General features: G+C 42.5%; 1 protein-coding gene across 1 annotated transcript in view; it reads right to left on the minus strand.

Moving 5' to 3' along the window:
• TENM1 (teneurin transmembrane protein 1) overlaps positions 1-23,679 on the minus strand; it is a 572,606-nt gene that overhangs the window by 194,129 nt on the left and 354,798 nt on the right. Inside the window, exon 5 of the mRNA XM_025205187.1 lies at positions 12,992-13,230. Coding sequence (XP_025060972.1) covers positions 12,992-13,230 — 239 coding nt within the window. The remainder of the gene's footprint in view (positions 1-12,991; positions 13,231-23,679) is intronic.

Genomic DNA, 23,679 nt, shown 5'->3' on the forward strand with positions numbered 1-23,679 from the left:
ACTTTTAAGCACTTTCTTCTTTCAAAGTAATATATTTTTATATCTGACAAATAAAATCTTCAGGACAATTAAAGCTGTGGAGTTTCATTCAGCTCACTCATATAAGGAATAACCTGATTTCATTTTTCAAACTAGACCATTTCTCAGAACTAGGGACAGATAACAAAATAAAACACCAAAACCAAACCCAAAACAACCTTAGCAAATAGCACAATGCTGGATAATTGGCCTTCATAGGAACTTTCTTTCCAACATAATTGAGATGAGACTGAAAATGACCAAAAAGTCCAAAATTAAGCCGCTGCTGGTATCTGCTAGTGAGAGCTAGGAATACACTGCAGAATCATGAAGCTATGATGGATACTTAATACAAGTGATCCCACAGAAATATTCTGCCAGTGTAACGAAGGGGTGCAAAGCTGGGTCTCTTTTTATATATGAAAAGATTAGCAATGGAGATTGTATTCTTCTACCCTTCAATGCAAATTAAACATATCTGCCCTTAAGTTTCCCTGGGTAATTTCCAGATTCCTGAGCTAATTATTTGTATCTTCTCTATCTTGCATCTTTTCTGACTACTGTGGGAAACAATTCAAGGTGGGAACCCCAGGCTGGCAGGCTGGCCCCCCGGGCCACCTGCCAGCCATGGTTGCTCTGACTTAGGTCACTGCACTGCAATTCCTGGTGCATGTGTAGATGCACGCCCAGCAGAAATAAACTCTGAAGCTTATTGTTACACATTAATAGGCATGTGTAGACTCACCCGCTAGCTATCAATACTGAGCTAAATACAAAGAAAGCAAACATGTATTAAGCTATATATATGTGAAGATGCTAATATTACAGAGCCATGAAATTAAAATGCATCTTTCACCCCTGTACCGGTATTATCCATCCCCCAGGATTATATGTCACAAACACACTTTTATATATGCCATTTAAAAAGTATCCTCAGAACCTGCCAGAAAGATGTTTCTTTCTTTCTCTTGGCATTACACTGGCTTAAGTTTCAACATTTTTAACCTCTTGTATAATTTTAATGTTCAGATATAATAGTTGTCCCCATGACTGGTCAGAAAGAGTGAGATAATATCAAGTTTGTTGTGCATGAGGAATGTTGCATGTTTCTGTCTAAAATAATTAATGCATCTTACACTGACTGGCAATTAAACCTAAGAGTTATGGGTCTGATTATCACAAGTGCTGAGGACTTGAGTACAGAGTTTCAAGAACCTCTGAACACCAAGACTGGTGACACTGAAGGCTTGTATTATATGCTGATAGGGTCACATATTATGAGAGCAAATTTCTACAATGTAATGGTTATTCTTTTCTCAGATCTAGTGAAGACTGACTATAGTCAAATCATTAAAACAGAAGCAAATGGATAGCTTTCTACACTATTAAAAACAGTTAGTAGAAAGCTACAAAATCAGTACTACAGCTTCTTATACCAATAAAGACTTGTTTGTACATTTATCTTCCCTCCCATTTTTACTTTTGTGTTTGTATTTGTTCCATAAGTACCTTAAGTTCTTAGTATTATGATACGGCTTATCTAATCAAGATTTGTCATCACAGCAGATAAAGAATATTGAGATAGCCCATTACAGAACAGCAATACAAAATTAATACTGGGCACATCTACGGAAGACGTTTACAGTAGACTAATATACTGCACAGTAAACATCCCAACATATACATGTGCACCCCTATAAGGCTGGAGTAAACTATTTTAACTCCACAGCAGGCTAGTGCTTGTAAATACAAGTACTATCCTGCTGCAGAATAAAAAACTCTGCAGCAGTATATGTATAGATGCTGCCCCAGCTGGCCGGGGCATGGGTGTGCTTCCGTGTGGAGACTGCCTGCCGGCTAGCCCCACACTGAAGCACGCTTGTGCACCAGCCAGCCCCTCTGCAGCACACTGGGGCTTTGTTTACACCACAAGGTAAATGCACTTGCATTTAAGTGCAACTAAATTTAATGCGCATTAAGCTAATGCACATTAAGAGATTTTGGTAGGTGTCTACATGTGCAGGGACTTGGAATAAAGTTAGTACATCTGAGTGCTTGTATATGTGGTGGGGGTTTAGGTCTCCCTAAATTGAAATGGTGGGTTTTTAATTGTGTTGTATGTCACCTGAACAAGGGAGAAAAGATTGATGTCATATATCTGGACATTAAAAAAGCCTTTGATCTGGTATCCCATGATCTCCTCACGGAAAAATTGGCCAACTGCAGCCTCAGCTACATCGCAGTCTGATGGCTGGGGAATTGGCTCTGAGGTCAGACCCAGAGAGTGGTGATTGACGGAAGTGGACTGGCCAAGTTCGCTGATGACACCAAACTCTGGGGCAAAGCATTCACACCTGAGGATAGGCTGGTGATCCAGTGTTGACAGGCTTAGAAAGTGGGTGGATAAAAACCTGAGGACATTCATTACAGAAAAATGCAAAGTACTCTACCTCAGGGGAAAAAAAACCTGCATCACGCTTACAGGCTTGGTAGTGCTACAATTGCTAGCACCACGGCCGAAAGGGACTTGGGGGTCATGATTGACCACAAGATGAACATGAGCCACCAATGTGATGTCGCAGCTGGTAAAGCGAACAAAACACTGGCTTGCATCCATAGATGCTTCTCAAGCACATCTCAGGATGTCATCCTCCCACTGTACTCAGCTTTGTTGAGGCCACAGCTGGAGTACTGCATCCAATTCTGGCCTCCACAATTCAAGAAGGATGTTGAGAAGCTTGAGAGAGTCCAGAGGAGAGCCACGTGCATGATCAAAGGGCAAGAGAACAGGCCTTGTGCTGAGAGGCTGAGAGCCAAGGGGTGACCTGGTGGCTGCCTATAAGGATATAAGGGGTGTGCATCACAATCTGGGGGAACGCCCATTCACCAGAGTGCCCCAAGGGATGTCAAAGTCAAACGGTCACAATTCCTCCAAGACCGTTTTAGGCTGGACATAAGGAAAAACTTATTTATTCCAGGCCCTGGGGGCTCGGAGAGTAGACTCTCTCCAGAAGTGGTGCAAACACCTACTCTGGACTCTTTAAAAAAATACTTGGATGCCTATCTTGCTGGGATCCTTTGACCTAGGTGACTTCCTGCCCCTGGGGCAGAGGGCTGAATTCATTGATCTTCCGAGCTTCTTTAAAGCACTATTATCTATGAAATCTATTAAAAAACCCCACTGTTTCAATTTAGGGACTTCTGTGATGTTACGTGACATCACAGTGTGTCACGGCCCCCCCAGTCCTGGTGCTGCTACCGCAGAGGGAAGCTCTGGGCCCTGTGCAGCTCAGGGGCGGTGTGACCTGGCGGCAGCTTGTGGCCAGGTGGTCCTGGGGGAGCGCTGCAGCCATGGAGGAAAGCACCAGGTCCTGTGCAGCTCAGGCAGGCAGGCAGGCTCCAGGAGAAAAACAAACGAACACACAAAAGGATCAGGCTCCTCGTTGCTTTTCTTTTTCCACCCCCCCTCAGTTGAGCCTGCCTGCATGAGCTGCCACCAGGTCGCACAGCCCCTGAGCTATGCGCGGCCTGGTGCTTTCCTCCATGGTGGTGGTGCCCCCTGGGACTGCCTGGGTCAGGTGCTAGTGGGCAAAATGCTGCTTGCGGGGTGCTGCTACCATGGAGGTAAGGACCAGGGGGCCCTCCTCATCTCAGGGACTGCTTGGCCTGCTGGCAGCTTGCCCCCCCACCACGGGAGAGGCAGGTAGGCTGCAGTGCAACGGGCACTGTCCCCACCACCTTCCTGCTGCTTGGGACCACCCAGGAATGGGCTGGCGTGCCCCTGGGGCAGAGTGGGAAGGCAGCAGGGGGGTGGCTGGGTGTCGGCGGTGGGAGAAAGCAGCAGAGACGGTACACGGGGCACTGGAAGCCTGCCAAGCCTGAGTTTTCCCAAGCCCGTCTGGGCTTCTAGCGCTCTGTGCACTGCGGCACTTTGTTATGTAGCAAACTAAAATACTTTGGATGGGTTTTACCTTGCTACATAACAAAGTCATTTAAAGCAAAATACACTGCCAAATGTGTACATCGTCACGAAATTAGAGCAGAATACAGTGCTGAACGTGTAAATAGCAACGCCATTAAAGCAGTGCAAAAGGGCAATTAAGCTGCTTTAAAGGCCAAGTTTGCCATGTGTACAAGCACCCTTTGGCACTAAAGTTAGTGTCAAGTCCCTGCAGCCCTGCCATGTGCCCTGAGATGCTGGGCAGAAAGTTATTGCTGGGTTGCATTTATATGTGCGTTAATGCGCTTTAACTAATCATGCCTAAACTTGATACCTGCATTTGCAGGTATGAAATTTAGGTGTGATTAACCTAATTTTGCCATTTTTAATGCACATTATGAGTGCACATGTGTAGACATACACCTGTAATGTACATTAAATTATATTAATGCGCATTAATGCTTCTTGTGTAGACAAGCCCAAGGGGTGCATCTACACATGCACTTTACTGCAGAGTTGACTAATTAGCTCCATGGTACAGAATCCCCATCTACATGCACGGTGCTATTAGGCTGCAGTGAACTAATTAACTCCACTGTAGGATAGTACTGCCCGATACAAGTACTATCCTATGACAGAGTTATTTAGTGCACCAAAATACACATGTAGATGGGGCAAAATACACATGTACCAGCTGGGGCATGAAGGTGCTATAGTGCAGGGGCTGCCTGCTGGCTAGCCCCAAACCGTATCACCCTTATGCCCCAGCCAGCCCCTCTGCAGCCCACTGAGCCAGTGGGGAGCAGTTCCAGGCTGGCAGGCTGATCCCCAGGCTACCTGCCAGCCATGGCTGCGCTGCTTTGGCTCAACATGCTGCAATCCTGGGCACATGTATAAACACTGTGCCTGGGAGCAATAAACTGTAGCACGAATTGTACCAGAGTTTATTCAGCTGCACCAACTGCATGTATAAATGTGCCCAGGAAGTGACATTTTTTTGGTTCAACACCCTGAAACGTATCAGAACATTAAACCTACGATTAACAATCATGAATCAGAAACAAGGAATCACCCTTTTAAATTTATAACCCACAATAAGCAGACAAGGTTCTTTGGGTGAATCTGATATCTTTTATCAGACCAACTTAAATACATGAAAAAGAAAGAAGCCAAACTCAACAGCGACATATATTTTCTAAGCCTTTGCAAGAAACACAACTTTGTTCCCCGACACCCAAAGAACCTTGTCTGCCTATGTCCTCAGACCAACACGGCTACAACCTACACCCCTGTAACCCACAATTATACTTTTGCCTGGTTGAGATTTCAGTTTTGTTACAGAAGTTGTCTTGATGGATTCTGTAATAGGTCAAGGGGTGAGCTTTGTTTCTCTGTACTATGGCTATCAATTAAGATGAGAAAATATCTTACTAGTATGGCAAGTTACTTTATGAACCTCTTCAGAGAAACATCCAAGTCAATAGGCAGGGAATGAGGGTGGTTATCTCCTGTGAAGCAATTTGTAGGATTTGGGCCTATATCAATCCATGTCTGCATGTGGCTTCTCTTTCATCCACTCAGAAAAAGCTAATTTTGTCATAGGTCTATTTCATTTCTCAAATTCCTCATCCACAATCTGTCTTTGATAAATTATCATGGGCGTTCTTTAGGTGCAAAAAAATAAAGGATTAATGTACACGAATGTAAAATTTATTATCTACGCTGATGACAGCTACCTTAGGTTTAAAGTAAAGAACAGTTTTACAAAGACCCACAAGATATACTAGACTGCTGACACTTTGGGCTCCATCCCTTTGTAGGGCAAATGTTGAAGTGCAGACCTGAGAAGGAGAGTCTCTAGCTCTGCATCTGTACCTTGTGTTCAGCTGCAATTTACTTTATGCAATATTTGTGAAGAGTAAGCTACTTTCTCAATTTTTAAATGGCTTATTCCAGCAAAGTTGGAAAGGGCTTGCCCCAAATGAATCACTTTTCAGATATGCATAAAGATATACATAATCTTTGAACATACAGACAGTTTTTATGTGCTACAGAAAGCATGCACATTAAGAGGCAGGTTTGGTTGATCTCACATGTTTTGTCTTGCATATGGACTCATTCAGCAACAGGATGCATCTAATAAACTAATCTAATAAACTCCTAACTACTCAAACTCTTGATACAACTCTCAAGGATCATCAGAGAAGCTGGAGCCATGCTCCCTTAAACACTGATGAAAAGCATTAACCTAGCTTTCTCCTGGTGTGTTGCCTATGGGCATCTCTCTTTCTGATTTCTTCACAGGACTTATTTGTAAATTCAAGCAACTGTATTGCAGACTGGCACCAATGCATCACTGTTGCCAAAATATATGAGAGGATGGAAGAAAAGCACAAATATGAGCTCTGATTCAGTGGGAAATAAGAGTTGATTTATAGTGAAGAGATGACAACACACCAAATATCTCTTTTTATGAAATAAGCAGTTCCTGTGCCTCACTGCAACATCTGTGAGTTTACAGCCTATTCACAGACATTTCTCCTAACAAGAAAATGTACATTCTGTAGCTGGGGAGATTTGGTAAACTGAATAATGCGACTACAGATTTTCAGCCTCCGCTGGTTTTTAAACAACCATTTATAGGACCATATATTTCCCTTGATCTCCTTGGGATACTTGTGTTTATTTCAGTGACAACAGTCAAACAGTACGTGTAGCAGTTTTCTGACCAATACTGAGAAAGCAGAAAAAATGTATTTAAAAAACCTTATTGAGCAGTATCCCAAAAGACAACACCAAAGGAATAAATCCTTTCAATTAAAGCTCCCTTATGTCGTCTTGAAACTGCAATGGTCAATGATAGCAACAAAGGCCCTGGGTAGTAATATGCCAAGTTTTGATTAATAAGTCCGCCACATCTTAGGATGCTGGGGCCTAGATTTTTGGATTGGTTCACTATAAATATGGGAGCCATCTTCCAAAATTATCCCATTACCCAAAACCCATTAATGCTGAGGATCAATCTATAGCTTAGGTTTGGGCCTATTTTAGTTGTGATATATAGATTTTATAGATATCTAAAAGCGATTATGAGGAAACTGGTTTGAAATCACAATGTATAGTCACTGAACATGCATAGAAGTAAAGTTGTCTATTAACAAACTATGGTTTGGGTTTATCTGGCCTGGAATAGCAACTCACCATCATACTACAACAGGTAATTTTTTAAAGACAGATAGGGCAAATCTGAATGTTGCCATTAGCAGACTCCCCTTTATCCTTCAAAGTAACAGTTATAGGCATTTGATTTTGCATAGCAGAAGCCAATGGGAGCTTCGCCATGGACTTCAATGGGAACAGAATGTGGTTGTGTATGCCCAGCTACAGTAATGATAAAGCTACACATCTTGGACCAAAACCTGTAGTCATTCATTACTCAGGCAAAATGTCCTATAACTTTACTGAAACTTTCCTCAAGTGAGAATTGTACAATATGAACCAATATAACTCACAGTGAGTGCAAAGAAAAGACTTGTTAGAGCAAATTTTAATTGTAGAGCATTGCATCCAATACGATTACAAAGTCTTTTTGTACATTCACCTACTCTTATTTAAAACATGAACATTTAAATTCTTGGCATGAAAAGATATGCAAATATGAAACTCTATGGAGCAAGTGAACTTTCAAAATAGTTTATATGCTATTATTCATCCCTAACAAAAGGGAAAGAATTAAGGAACCTGACTCATAAGAGCAGATCATGAACACATTTAAATATTTAATCTCCCAGATATGGGCATAGTGAATATTAAATCTGAATAGCCCAATTAGCGAGTACCTGAATTTACTATAGAACTTACATAACTGAAAACCTTTCATGAGAAAATAAACAAACCAAACCAAGAAGAACTATACATCGCTGGCAATTTCTCAGTTTAGCACATATTTTCCAGTTCAGAGATGTAATAGAAGTGTGTTTTACTATAGAGGATACATGTATAAAAAAGGGCTATGTTACATTTAAAAAGTTCTTCCCTCCTGTCTTTCCTACAGATTATTTCATATCTTTGAAAGAAATTCATGTCTGTAACACAACTGAAAGGCAGTATTTTAACACCGGCATATTGTACCGACAGATGTTCATGTGTTTATGCATGGGGCCCTGAGAAAGGGTTTATCCCATCCTTTGTTAACGATAGCAGGTAGCCTAGTATGGAGGGTAGACTTTATGGGCTGTTGGCATCTATCCCTGAATCAGATTACTAGACATCCAATAGATTTAAACAATTGCACAGTGGTAGTGGGCTAGCTCACTTTCCCATTGCATCACTATGTAAAAACTTCCCTTCTGAGCATTGGCGATGCATAGGGGGTGCATGTGGGTGCATGTGCACCTCCTGAGATTGGTTGGGCCCCTCCTGAGAAGTGTCACCGACACTGCCGCTGTGCAACCCAGCCACAGGCTGCTGCAGCAGGGGGGAGGGGCGTGCCTGGCTTGCAGCCGGCCCAGCCCAACAGGCACAGGCAGGTAAGTAAGGTTTCTTGCGGGGGAGAGGGACGGGGAGATCAAGACACCCACAGTGCAGGAGGGAGTGGGGTAGGGGCAGGGGTGAATCATTCACATGAATGGGGCCCCGGCCAGGCCAGGACGTGAGGCAGTTGGAGCCCAGTGGCTCCCACCACTGCGTGCACTGCATGGGAGCCAGGGGAGGGGCAGCACATTCTCCCAACCCCTTGGCTCCAATGTGTTGCAGCCCTAGAAGAGCCGCTGGGCTCTGATTGCCCCATGACGTGGCCCGGTCAGGGCCCCATTCATGGTGAACGGATCCCCGGCCAGGCCGGGTCATGGGACAAGTGGAGTCCAGTAGCTCCTGCATGACTTGGGCGGGGGTTCTGGGGGCTCCATCTCCTTCGGCTCGGGGGGCACAGCCAAGGCTGGCCCCGCTCCAGCTCCGGGCAGCCCCAGGTGGTGCGGGGAGGCAGCCAGGGTCAATGCTGGGCAATGACCCCAGCATGGGGACAGTTGCAGGGGTGCAGCAGACCCCAACCCTGAGTCTGATCCTTGCCCAATGCCAATCCCAGCCTTGCTCCCTCCCCCCCATGTCCCTTTCCCCTCCCCTCGCAGCTTCCCTTGCAGACTTTCCCATGTGGGGGGGGGGTGTGCACACATGCTCTCCCCCCCCATTTTTTTTCTCTCTCCGCCCCTGATCGGATGCTGGGGGACCCCCCTCCGGTCAGCAATCAGCTGCTGGTGCTCCCCCAGTATTAGGAGGCACCAGTCGCCCATGCTTCTGAGAACCTTGCTAATATTATCTAGCCATTTACCAGCTTTTGACTAAATTCCTTCAGGGAGCTCTGCATGGGCTACATACTGAATCTAAGTGTTAGATACTGAGGTTAGCACTGAATGCTGCTAAGCTGGCTTTCTAAGACGAGGGACACTGGTACTGGAGACTGACAGGAAATGCTGGAGAGGGGAGAGATGGCAGGTGCTGCCTGTAGCTGAGTGGCAATTAGGGAGATGTTCCAGTTCTTTTCCTCCTTCCTTTCTGGACATTGTACTCTACTTCTGGGGAAGCTCTTTAAACCTGGGAGGCTGAGGGCACCTGGGGAGATACACCAAGTTGCCTTTAAGAGTGTTCATCCTGGAATGGACCACAGTGTTGGTAGAGAGGAAAGGATGTGTGACAAACTGCAGCAGCAACAGTATAGCACAGAAACAAGAGTGAGGGAAGAGACCCTCCTCTTCCTCTCTGCCTAGGCTGCTCCTCTGGAGTCCTAGCTCTTGCCTATTTCAACGTGCTCCCTCTTGGCCACTCCGTGTCTCATCTATGAGCCATGAGCCGCCATTTGAGAAATGCTGGCCTATATTGTTCTCACAGACTGGAATAGTGACTGTGCTTCCCTTGCCTACTTCTGCTTAGCTTTCTATACAAAAAACAAAGTCCTGAGTCAATGTGAGTAAAAACTGTCATTTGCCTTCAATACAAATGCATGAGCCCTGATAATTTTCCATTTGAAATAAGTTCCATTAGCTGCTGAATTACTGTATGACTGCCTTGGGCAGACCCTAGCCAGACAGGTGCGAGAGGTCCAGTTAGCCAGGCAGAACTCCAAATGACCAAAGCAGGATTCAGGCAGTGAAGCACAAAACACTCCAGCAGGTTTGCACTGGGTGGAAAAGCAGCTTTTCATAGAGTGAAAAATGCAAAGCAGGAGACATCAATGGCAGGGATTTTCAAAGGAACCCGAGGGAATTAAGCATCCAAATTACTTTGAAATTCAATGGAATATTGGGAATCCAAATCCCTTATAGCTTTGAAAATCCTAGCCAACATTTTTTATTATCCACAAACAAAAGCCTTTCCTGTATGTTTTCAATGGAATAAACAATAATGCAATTTCTGGCAGTGCTTTAAAATACATCCCCTAGCATTATGGCATAGCAAGATTATACAGTTGAAATATTATTTTGTAAAATGATAAACAAATGTTTATGCGGGAGGTAGGTTGCTCTTTGAAGATCCTTGGGTTTGTCAAAATTTCTTAGACAAAATTAACCTTGCAGAGCAAAGCAGGCTTCTCGTCACCAACAGACATGCCAAGGTAGCATTGTTGAATTACCATGTGTGCTGTTTTACTCCACTGAGATGAATTTCATCTCTCTCAGGTCCATTAAGAAATATGCATTCATTACATTTTTTAATCAAACAAATGGCAAAAGACAGGTAAAAAGAGGGGACAGGAACACATGCACAAAGAAGAGTTTTTAGGGTAGTACTATTTGGTGCCGGACACTGAAGCCCACTCTCTATCTCTGGAAGATACGTGTACAGATTATAGAATGCAGTGCAAGCAAACAGCATCAGTGCAAGCCACAGCTATAATGCCTCATTTGTAGGTACATTTGCAAAGCTAGTTCAGCCTCTGTGCCCTTTTGGTCAAACACTCTTCTACAATGTATTGTGAGGGAGCATATGAGAGGCAACAGAGATTTTCTGTAAGACAGACACCTGTATACTAGAAATTGGACTGAAAACATAAACTCATGATGCAGGCCACTGAACAGCAACCAAATGGCTTTGTCACTATTAAGTGGACCAAACTGGAAATTCGAATGCAAAGTAGAAAGGATCTTTGTGCCATTAGCCCTGAATCACCTGTTTTTTCACAGCCATTATGTGTTAAATGCAAGGTCAGGAACCTGCCAATCTGCATCTGCTGGTACTGCAAAATAACTGTGAAAAGAGTTCATTCAAGGACTATGAAAAACAAAAATGGATCCTGCCATTTTTATTTTTTTTTTTATTTTTTACTAAGTGCTGTTGCCGGTTTGCAGATGAAACCAGTAATACTTGTACTCTAGGTCAGGGGTCAGCAACACTTGTGGCCAGAATGCCAAAAACACCCCAGCCTTCACCCATGCCTTGACTTGGCATGGTAGGGACAGACAGCGAAGGGCCTGTGGGGGGCCCAATCCCTGCTACCGGTGGCATGTGCACGCATGCCTCCGGGCAAACAGCAAGGGAGGGGCTGGGGCTGTGCTGCTCCAGGCTCCTTTCCCACCATATGCCCCAAGGTGTGCGTGCAGCTGCAGCTACCAGTGCCAGGGCTCTGGACCCCAATGCAGCTGTTTGCAGCCTGTCTGCCTCTAGCTGCAGCTGCCCAGAGCCCCAGCTGGGCCCTGCGGTGGTGGCAGCTGCACGCATGTCACAGAGCGCATGGCTGCAAAGGGGCCTGGGGCAGCACAACCCTGGCCCCTTGCCCGCTATGTGCCCTGAGGTGCACGTGCAGTTGCTCCCAGCGTGGGAGCCCAGCCATGGAGCCCAGGCTGCTTGTAGCAGCAGCCTCCTGGTCAGCCGCTGCAAGCAGCCCAGGCTCCGTGGCTGGCAGCAGCTGCCCGGAGCCGGGGCCAACTGTGGCATGCCAAGCAAAATGGCCTTGTCTCCCATGCTCTGGCATTGGGGGTTGCTGACCCCTGCTCTAGGTTGAAGTAAGTAGTGGATACTTCAGTCCCTCCCTACCTGCGGACTTCTCGCTATATAAATGAAGCCAGTGAACAAGTGAGACAGCATATGCATGTGTCCAGATTGACAAAAATAATTTGCCATGCTTATTGAACATTGCCATGTGTGTTTAAAATGTAACATAAATGTATATAACTTAAGCGTCAGACAGCAAAACTATCCAACTGTGGAAATTAATGTTTAGTCAAAATAAAATGTCACCTAGAAAGTCAATAAAGTGTTCCTGTCAAGTATGATTTTAATCATGCTGACTCTAAGCCCACCTGCCATATTCCTCTTCCAAAAAAGGAAGGAGTTTCTGACCATTTTGATGAATTCTGTCAGTGCATTGTAATGACAAAATTGCAGTTATTTGCCTAGCAAAAAGGAGCCTGAAATTAATTAAGAGCATATTTCAATCTGCATAACATTTTTCCTCTAACATAAATTCAATACAGGGACAGCAGAACACATCTTAGAAAGAATATATGGCACAAAATACAAAGTATTTTTTAAGACAGCTGCAAATCTAGTCAAAGAAGCTAAGATTAAGGGGAAAGTACCAATGTTTTAATTTGGGATCAGAGGAAATAAACTAAAAATTGTGATCAAGGGAAAATCCAATCGAAAGCTTTCAACATAATTTAAAAGTTGCAGCCAGAGTTATAACTCTTAGTGTGAAAATCAGAGCAACTTTTTAATTCAAGAAAAAAATGGTCAGCCACAGCAATTAAAAACAGTGGGAGTCCTGGACTAGTGTAAACATGCCATCTTGAGTAATATTTCTTCGCCTATTAGGCAGTTTTTGAGGTTAATAGAGTATAAAGTTAATTAGAGCTCCGTGTTATTTTCAACCTCTGGCCTAGGTTGTATTTTGCTTGCTGGAACTTACAAAGCAGCACCCGGCTCCAACCCCTGCAAGCACTATTAGTAAAACATGATACTTGACGTTAAGATGAAAACAACTGTGATCATTGAACGGAAAAGTTAAGAATCATTCAGTAAAGAAAAGAAACAGAGGCTTACCAATAACATAGGCTAGCAACAAAGCCAGCGTAACTGTAATAGCTGTAGCACTCAAAGCAGTGCACTTCCAGTTGCAACACCTGTAAGGTTTGTTAAAAGTGAAGGCAGGTCTAGAAAAGGTACTTCTGGGAAGTGGCCTAGGAGGTGGAGAGTAAACAGTATTGGATGTTAAAGGATAGTTCTGACTGGCTGCACTGAAGATAGCTGAAGAACCAGATCCATGTTTAAATAGGAAATGCCTATGAAAGAGAAGACAAAGAGCCATATTGTAAAAACCAAACTCATTCTCTAAAAAAAGAGGGAAAGGAACTAAACAAACATCATTGGATCAACACGTGGTATTCCTGCAAAGACATACAAAAACACAGAAGCGACATGCATTGGGGTCCGAGTCTCAAGTTTTACACTGTATCATGTCTTTTCCACTCATTTATTACTAAAGAGATGACCAGTAAATGTCTTCTGAACTATTCCCTCAACAGTTCACATTACTTGCCTGTAGAGCAACAGGAGTTTTTTGACACACATTCCCTCGGGGTATTCCACTTAGATGTGCACGTGTTCAATACCGGAGGTGGGACAATTTCTGACAACAGTGCCTATTTGTTGCTCCACACATGCACCCTACCTAGCCAACCCTGTGCAGCAGACGGACAGGACCAAGAGAATGTAGGACCCATTGGCACTCTCGTTTCTTTTCTACCATGAACTTCTCAAAGCACAGGTGGGTAGGGAAAAACGGACAGGAACAGAAGAAGAAATGTTAGTGGAAATGTAGCTAACTTTGGTTTAGCATTCTTATTTGAACTATTGAAAGTACAATCCCTCTGACTGCTCCCCTCTCCTGTATGCATTACACTACAGATTAATCCTAAATTAAATACTAAGGCAGTAGGTGACTGAAGTCCTATTCTAGTTTGTACAGGAGGGCTGCATTAGTAAAAGAGGCATCCAAATCAGATGTCTGCATTAGCAAATGCTTTACATGAGGATGTATCAAACCCAATGTTGCTGCTTGGTTTATGCCAATGGCAGCTACAGTCTTAATGAAAACCACAGAAGCTGCCCAGGCCTGATGGATAATGTCTCAGATAATTTTTAGCATGTATTTAGATAATTCTTAGCATACATTCAAAGACCCACTTTGAAGGTCGCTGAATGGAAATGTCATCCCTTATCATCTTTTGCAAGTCAGAGGCCAGGAAGCTTCTGACATCTAAGAGCAAATTTCCTTTTTTTAATGACTCAAGTGGTTTGGGCAAGAGTATAGGTAAGCATATAACAAGTTAATTTGGAATTCTGAAACTCTCTTGGGAAGAAATTTCAGAAGTGGTCTAAGTGAAACTTTATTGAGATAAAACACAGTATGGGAGGTGCTGTCGTGATTTCCCAATTCCTGTAGCCTCCTAGCTGATTTTATGGCCATAAGGAAGGCTCCTTTCCTAGACCAGTAGAGAAACAAATACCAGGACATGACCTCAAGTGCTGAAAACCTACAGGGTCTCAGCCATCTTAGAATAAGAGATGAAGAATTTGACCTCTTTTCAAAATAAATTTTTGCAAGAAATTTCTCCTCCTCCTCAATAGGGAGTCTGGCCTTTCCCTTACCATCTGTCTCTTGAAAACTGAATTTCTGTTAACAAAAACCTGGGGGAAGGAGGCATGGAGCTGACTGAGGCCAAGTTTCAAGAGACAGCCCTGTACTTTTGAACCCACTGTTACAAATGGGTCCATGATTCAATCCTCATTCACTGGTCATCCAACAACATTCATAGATGTCTTCCCCTTGATTTTTTTTTGTCCTTTGTGAAAATAACCTGTGCTTAGAGGGACATATTTCTGCCTAAACTAGTGATGTGGTCACTTTTTATAGAAAAACACACAATACACAGTTCTTAAAACACAGTGATTTAGACATAATAGTCTTCCTACTGACAAAGGAGAAGAAAACAGGAAAACAGAAATAAAGGAGATAAACTCTTTATTCCCACGAAGCTATGTTAGTTCTAGCTAAATGTATAATGATCCCTAAGACTCTAAAAAAGTGATCACCTAAAAATAGTGGTAGCTAAGCTGTAGATGATGATGCTTCAGAGCAGACCAAGAGTAGTGAGAAGGAACCGGTCCATACCACCTTTTTGCACTTGGTCCTATGAATTTGCACAGAACAAATGAGCCCGGGTGGTAAAACATCTCGCATCTCTGGAGCACTAACAATAGCAGGAACAAGCGCTCAAAGTAAAAGAAATGATTATACTGTGACAAGTCCATTTGAATTTGAGGATACGATAAATATATGCTCATGACAAAGGTAATGGTTGTGATGGCATATTAAGTATAATGTTAAACATTTCCATTATAGAACTCTGAAGGAAAGTTTATGGCTCTCAGAGATGTCAGGTCATACAAAATAAGGGGTAGAATAGTTTTACCTTTAAACACCCTTTTATTTAAAATGCTTCTGTTAAATTATTGAATCAGAGCATCGGTTAACTCACATTACAAGTTTCATGGATTAGTGACAGTGGGTCCTGACAGGTCACAAAGGGCAGATTTTACGGTGAGCAAAACTTATTTATAAAAGTCTCTAGTGAATTACTTACATACGTAATAACTCCTCCAGATGAGAAAAAGATTACAGAAATTGGCACTTGTACAAGCATTTCACGTCACTTTTCTGCCCATATATATGCTGTGCATATACCATTCCATTAACCATTGTCAGGGGCTTCCCTCTGGTGCTTTGAATATACTGAAGATGGTAATTTTACAGGAAAATATTTTTTTTTACAAAAATTTTAGCTTCAATTGCAGAATTCCACATAAAGGAAATGTATGTGCATGGCTACAGTTCACACTGCATAGTACAATACACATATTTGGGGATTTAACAAGTATTGTGCCAAACTGGAGAACACTCAGATAGCTCCACGCTGTAGTATATAGTGTTTTCCAGTTTTTTAAGTGGTTTGCATAGGGATTACAAGTTCAAATTAACTGAGTTTCTTTGCTAAGGTCTGATCCAAAGCCCACTGGAGTCCATGAGAAAGAATCCTATTGACTTGTACTGAATAGGGATCCAAGCAGGATGTCAGGAAATCTGTTTCAGTACATAGGAGAGGTGCAACCTGCCTGTCAAGGTGTTACCACAGCAATTTTTGGGTACTAACAACATTAGATAGAAATATTATGGAACTGCCCATAGAAGTATACACTCTTCTCTCCCTGATGTTGGTCATCAGAAAGCACTTGGTTATTCTGGTTGGAGTAACTTTTTCCCCTGATCTTTAGGGTAGTGATGTCAGACCATGTTTTCAGGTTGCTTTGGTGGGAAGACTTTTGCACGTAGGTGGGTCTTACTTTCCTTCAGAAGGTAGCAAGATGCACGTTCTCCATCATTTCTGCTGGAAAGGAATTCCACAATTGCCCTCCTCCCCTCCCCATGACCTTCACGGGAGAATTAGGACAAAAAAGAGAAATTAGGGGAAACAAGGATATAATTAATTTTTGTTTCTTTTTAATAGCCAATATTTCTTTCATTAGTTTGCAATTTGGGGCTTAATGAAATGAAATTGTTTATTCTCTTGCTTCACTTTAAAAATAGAAACCTATTGAATTTTTTTTAAGTTAATGTAAATGGTTTCATATTGGCAATATTGATTGTTCTATATTGTGCATAGTGCAAAAAAGATCAGAGGTAAAGGCAAGGAACTGCTGAACTGAAAGTTATTATTAAGGCTGTAATAGCCTAGTAATCAATAGCCAGCAATGATTTCATTCTCTTATAGGAGGATTTTTAAATGTGGGTTCATAGCTCGATGGTAAAATATTACAGTGTAAAGAATGGATTTTGCAGTAGCACAAGAGCAGCATGTGAATCAAAGTACATTTGAGGTGAATTCAACTTGCATCCCTCAAGGCAGATTGAGGTGTGCACATCTGCAGCTAGAGGAGTTTATGTATCTCTCATTTGTTTTTATAAAACTAAGATTATGATGTAATGCTAGACTAAAAGTGATCTACCAGTGAAATACTGTCAACTAAATGTTACAGATTATAATAGTTTATACATTCCATTGTTGGGGGAGTATAATGAGCATACAAACATGTTTCCGCAACATCTGAAAAACACTGGTGGCATAAAGACAAATTTGCAACGCTACACTGTAGCTACGTTCTTATAAACTTAGGTGACTACTCATCTGTCTAGGCATACTGCTGCTCTCAAAGGACTTCAGGACATACTAAAATGTAGTTATCAAGTCTATAAAATTGGGCTCTACCTACACAGAAAAATGATAAAAATTGCAGTTCAAGAGTTTACAAGTAAGTACAGCTTGGTTTGTGTTTGAATATTTAATCTAATAGTAGAGGCAAGGCTTTTAAAAAAAAACAAACCAGGAATGTAAGGAAATTGAGAAAAATTACACAGTGACTGATGGAACCCACTGATAGTAAATAGGAGAGTTATAAATGTTCATGCTGAAATGTGAAAAACATCCATAAAAGGGGATAATGTTCTCTTACTCAAAAAATGCAATACGAGACCTAATCTGCAGAGCATCTGTTTGTGAAATAAAAGTCATTTGATAACATTATGCTGATAATTCCAAGAAATAAAAAAACATTAAAGGCTCAATAATGATTTCACAGTGTAAAACATCAACTTGGAAAACTTTTTGTTAAAAAAGAAAGAAACAAAGGAAACAGGTTCCTCTGGCTCATTTAACTTTTCTTGCACTCTGTTAAAATTGCCCAGCCCTAGGTTCGCAGTGGAACGGTGTATAATTCCAAGACAGTGACGCTCAGACAGAAATGATGCACCACAGGTTATGAAAAATGTTAAGGAAAAGCAGTTAATTGGATTTATACATCCATTTATTATTATGACCTGTTAATGCTTTTGGGCTGTTACCTTCAGTAGCAGCCTAAACTTTGCACAGCCTATATGTGATTCTGCACAGAGGCCTGAACTGATGTAAAACTGTGACCTCTTAGTTAAAGCACAATCCTTGATTCCCTACCTGACCCCATCCGACTTGTGGCATCTGCCCACAGAGTGAAGAATTTTGTAATTAGCATTTCTTGCTCTAAAATGTGCATGTGTACTCCACCTTCGGGATTCAGAGAGGCCCTAAACTTCATAACATAGGATGGGGAGATTTGTCAGAGCCTCAGGGGAGAGGAGAAGTCTGGGGAATGTTCTGGGTGTAAGAGATGAACGGGGATGGCATACTAAGTAGGCAAAGAAGGGATAAACTCTTTGTAAAACCTGATCCCCTGAAATGGCTCGTCTCAAAATTATTCCCTGTTCTTAAGGTGGTGTTCTCTATAGGAATTGGAAAAGAACAGAATTTTTTTGCTTGATTTAAAGGTCGTCTCATGGATACAGGAGCTATTTTCAAATTAATGGAAATGTCCATTAGGGAAATGCTGTTTGAATCTATTTCTGAATTAGGCTGAAGCTAGGATTTGTAGCAAAATCAAGGTTATGGTCAGATCTAACCTGACATGGGCAAAACCTTACAAGCTGCTCTAGAGGAACTCAAGCACCAAGTTGCAGAAGTCAACCATTATGAGCCTTCTGCCACCTAAGGCTGGACTCCTCCAAAAATATTTGCTGTCATAAGATTTTGGGCAAATCTGAAACAATGCCTGTCAGAATTGACATTACTACAATTGGAAAACAAAGGAAAACACAATTGTATAGATATGCATAAAAGATTAGATTAACATATGCAAGGAATCATCTTTTTCACGCTCATCATTCATCATTATAGATCTCTGTGCTAGGACTATGTCTGCCTGTTACAAGCTATGCCAATCTGACCACAGACTAAACGTGGTGATCAGTCTAACCCTGGACAGAGAAATAAGACCTTCTAACCCGGACCGTCTGGGGTTTTTAAAGTCCCAGCAGGAACATCAGCATACCCCAAAGTCCCTCAGCTTTTGTTGTGGTCAACACACAAAGTTTCTGAGGAAGGAAAACAAAACCCTGACATCTGTAGCAACAGGAAGGGGAAAAAATTCCTTCCTGGCCCCATTACCATTAAAATAGAATAAGATGGTGTTTTTGTTACATTTCTGATTTACTTTTGAAATTATAGCCACCCTTATTTGGTGGTGATCGTCTCGGTTTCATGCTCTGAAAAAAACAAAACAACCTAAGCCAATCGATATCATCAAAATACAAAATGTTACTATTTTCAGGCGAGCCGGAATTTGCACAGAATATCCTAACAACACTTAACGTTACTTAAAACGAAAACAAGAACAGAGCCAAAACCAAAATGCTGTGGTAATCAGCTTACCACCACCACAGAACTCCCTTTTCTTAGATCCAAATCACTAGAAAAATCTCTTCTTGACCTAATATTAACAGCAATGACCTTCAATTGAGTCAAGGACCTAGTGTCACTGCTACCTATCTTGTATGTCACCTTAAAAATTGCTGGTTTGAACGTCTCTTATTTTCTTCTGTTATAACGTTTTCCTTCCCTTATTTCCATTAAAATTGACTACTTTTATAGGGGGGAAATGCACGGGGAGAGGAGACGGATTCAATATCACTCCAGAACTGGGGCTGAGAAAAAACACACGTAAGAGAAATCTTGCTGTAAATCAGCTGTAATATTTGTCTGCCTTGCACACAGGAAAGAAACAAATGAATTACATATCTAAATGGGCACAGGATGGTTCTTCTGTGTACTTTCAGTTGCAACGAGTGGTGATTCATAGCAAAATAAACTACTGAATGTGTAAATGATAAGATTCTTGCAAAGGCTTTGGGTTGGACGTTTAAGTATTTCAATTTACTTTCAACTCAGTCATTTGATTGGGTGTCCAAATTTAAGTAGGATAATTTTGAGTAGGGGTGCACTGATAAAGATTTTTTTAGCAATATTGATGGTCGATTATTAACCAGCCATATTGACCGATACCAATCCAATAGCCGACATGCAGCCCGGCAGCTTGGAAAGCAGTGTCTGGCCGGTAACTCTGTTGGGGGAGAGGAGGCATGGGAGAGAGAAGGGGCGTGGGGGGAGGGCACATCGAGGCCCCCACAGGGAGGGAGGGAGTGGGGCTGGGCCAGGGGTAAATGCTGCCCAGCTGAGGTGAGGAAGGGCACAGGACAGAACCTTGGGGGAGGCATGGGGGGGGCATGTGCCCCCCTGGATTTGTGAGCGGGGTGAGGGCAGGCTGTCTACTGCAGACTTGGGGCCAGGGGCTGGGCTGGCATCTTCCTGGTGGGGAGGGAAGGGCTGGGCCAGGGCTGCACTCAGGGCAGGAGGAAGTGGGGCAAATGGCAGTGGCACTGGGAGGGAGGCACCTCCCATCTGAAGATTAACTGTAGCCCCCCCAGTCTGTTGTACTGTGCACAAGTACTGTTGGAGCAAGAATCCAGATAAATTACTTTCTCTTACTTGTTGTTTAATGAGATTTTATTTCATGTGTACCATAAGGAACATTTCTAAAGGCCCATTAGATATATTCCTTTAGCAACACAGCTGCATGCGAAATATATATTTTAAATTGGAATGGCTTCCTAAATAGCTTGTGTAAAATCTTTCCTTTCATTCATTAATGCTTAACTTTACCAGTTCATTTAAAATTTAGCCCTGTGAACATGTGGATGTGAGAGGATGTTAAAAGAGTTTTCTGTGTCACCCATTTATCGCTGCATTATAAAAGACAACAAAAGAATATGTGCTGCTGACTCATTTATTTGAATTCTTGACACTCAAGGAAAGCTAAGCCTGTTAACCAGGTGACTGCAGCTCTCAAGTCTCTGATAAAAATCTGGGACAAAGATAATACAAATGCAGGACAAAGAGCCAAAAATCAATCAAGAATAGGCTCTAATAAGGAACAGTGTCTGAAATACAATAGCAAGTCAACAGCTTTTTTAGTTTTCATTGGCCATATATTGAAGGATGAACCAGGAAAAATAAAATCACTTAGGAGAAAGTAAAAGTTAGTTTTGAAAAAAAAATATGCACAATTCTAAGTGTATGACAAGATAATTAATGTTAATGCAGCTTATGTGTTTCTATTCTAAAATGCTACTCTAGTTTAGAATGGTCATTTAACAAATATATTCAATTTTGAAATCATGACCTAACAAGTATACTGCCCAAACGTAGCATTTCAGGAAAATTTTGCAATAAACATTTTAGTTAGCTGGAACCTGAACTCAGAAACATTTTTTAACTCTTAATTTTCTCTTCTGTAAAATACCCACATAACTAGGTTACTAAGGTTACATGAAGGTTAATTTGTTAATATCTGTAAAGTGCTTTGAAAGTGTAAAGTTCTCTCTGCATTATTTTGCTGTCCATATACTTGCTTATCAGCAGGGCATAAAATCCTATAAAGAGAAGCAAATATGAAATAACTGGAGGAGAGCTCTCTTTCCATGAATTTCCTCCTGTATTATTGCAGGAGAGCATGTTCTACCTCCAAAATTTTAGTTTGTGATATGACATAAGGAAAACAATGAACTATTACTTCTTTATAACTTCTAGTATACCTCCTCCAGTCCGACCTCTTCTTTATTATACTTAGGTTTAGCAGAATTCAATTTTTATTTTTTAAATAATTTTGATGGCTAAGCTGAAAAAAAATTTTTAAAAGCTCCACACTCACTGGCTCCTTCCAGCAGGGGTGGGGGGTGGTGGTGATCTCCATTTCTCCCCACTGCCCTGTGCTGCATGGGAGGGCAATGCCACAAGCTCCCAGAGGCCCTGGAAGCTGCTGCAGCAGCTGGTGAGTGTGGGGCTTTTTTTTTTTTAAAGCACCGGGACGCTGTGGCTGGGCAGAGCAGCCATTGATGGGGCTAGGAGAGTGGGCAGGGGTCAGGGGTGCTCAGGGGAGCTGGGGGAGCAGGCAGGAAATGGGGCCTGGTGGGGGTCTGCCCATGGTCCCTTCTGCCCTCCTTCAGTCCCCCACCCCCTACTTACCAGCATAGAGTCTGCGTCCAGCTCGCTCTCCTAATTTTTTCTGAATCAATTTGGAGACTTCGAATGGATTCAGACCTTTTTATTGGTCTCCCAATTCAATTCAGATTCAGCGATTAGGTCTCCAAATTGGGCCGAATCTCCGCAGAACCAAATCAGCAACCGAAGCTTCGCATAGCCCTAATTCTTATGTCCTCTTTCTATACCTTTCAATTATTAGTGATGGAAATATTTTTTCATCGGTCTGTGAGTGTGAGGTAAAATTGACACTTACTGCTAAAAATTGAATTTTGCCAAGCTTAATTATACTGAAGAAAATTTAAAGAAATTAACGTTCTTTTTCTCCATGCTGCTATCAAAGAACCATTTCCAGGTCTGGCCCAGTCCCACCCTGGCCTAGTAATCTGTTTTGTAGAGTACCAGTATGATGGCTGATCACCAGGGGCTCCTATACATATGCAGGGAGGCGGCTCCGACATGTTGTAATTACAGTGCATCGGAGCAGACTCAATTAATCAAGCCTGCTGGAGCATGGTAATTACCACACTTCAGCAGACTCCAGTATCATGTGTATCAGCATCCCTGCACTGTAAAAGGAAGTTGGGCACTTTAAAGCTTGTTCAATGAGTTTTAGTTCAAAGTACCAGCCACCATTTTTCAGCACAGGGACGCTGATACACATGACACTCCAGGTGCTTTAAATGGCATGGCTCTTTGAGCTGTGCTAATTAAAGTCCCCCCCCCCCCCCTTTTCCCAGGAGCACATATATAAATGCCCCAGGTTTTGTTCAGGATCTAGAAGGATTGCCCTACCCCTTCCTCCACATGGCAAAATTAGCAAATTTTTCTCTGGGATTTTTTAAGCTTCCAACCCACCTCCCACAGGTCCAATTTGAAGGATTAAATTACATTTGTTGAAACACTGGTGGTAAGGAGCATACTAAGTGAGTTAGAAATGGATCTTGTAAGGTCTCTCTAACTCAATAGACTGCATGGTGAGAGAGTACATATCCATGTTGTGAGCACGTAGCTCATCCTCCTTTCATCCACCTCTCACAAGGAGGGATACAGGCTGTGTATCTGGCTTCCAGCCAGGGAGCTTTGGATAAACCTGATAATGTGGAGGAGGAAATGTCCTCCTATCTGCCAAAATATGTCTCTAGTTTTCTCCCTAAAGATGAAATTTCAAAAAGTAAAGTCACATTGCAAACTTTATATTCTGTATCTATATGTCAAGTAAACTACTGCCAATTTTAAGAATTTTGTGAATTTTTTCTGGCTAGACAAAAGTCTTAAAACCGAACATATTATAATGGTCATAATGTAGCTAGCCTGTGATCAACAGGGATCTGGGTTTTCTGTTTCCCACAGCAAAGGGGGGAAAAATGTGGATTTTCCCTTTTACCCAAGACAAATGTGGATTTTTCATTTTAACAAAGAACCAGATGGGTTTTGCTCTTTTGCAAAGAGCTCTTTGCAGACCGGCAGAGTCTCAGCCTGCAAAGGGCTAGGGGGAGTGGGAGGAGGGCAGGCAGGCAGGGGACATGCACAAGGTTGACAGGCAGCCTGAAGAGCAGCTCCCATAGGTAAGTCTGGCAGGGGGGGGGGGGTGAGGCCCACAGGGAGGGAGGGAGGGAGGTGGGCAGGGAGGGACTGGGGTTGGGTTGCTGCCCAGCCTGGGAGGTGTATGGGGCTTGGGGCCCTAATGCACAGCCAGTGCGCCCCAGC

The sequence above is a fragment of the Alligator sinensis genome, unplaced genomic scaffold, assembly GCF_000455745.1.
Source record: "Alligator sinensis unplaced genomic scaffold, ASM45574v1 scaffold157_2, whole genome shotgun sequence".
In the NCBI taxonomy this organism is placed as follows: domain Eukaryota; kingdom Metazoa; phylum Chordata; order Crocodylia; family Alligatoridae; genus Alligator; species Alligator sinensis.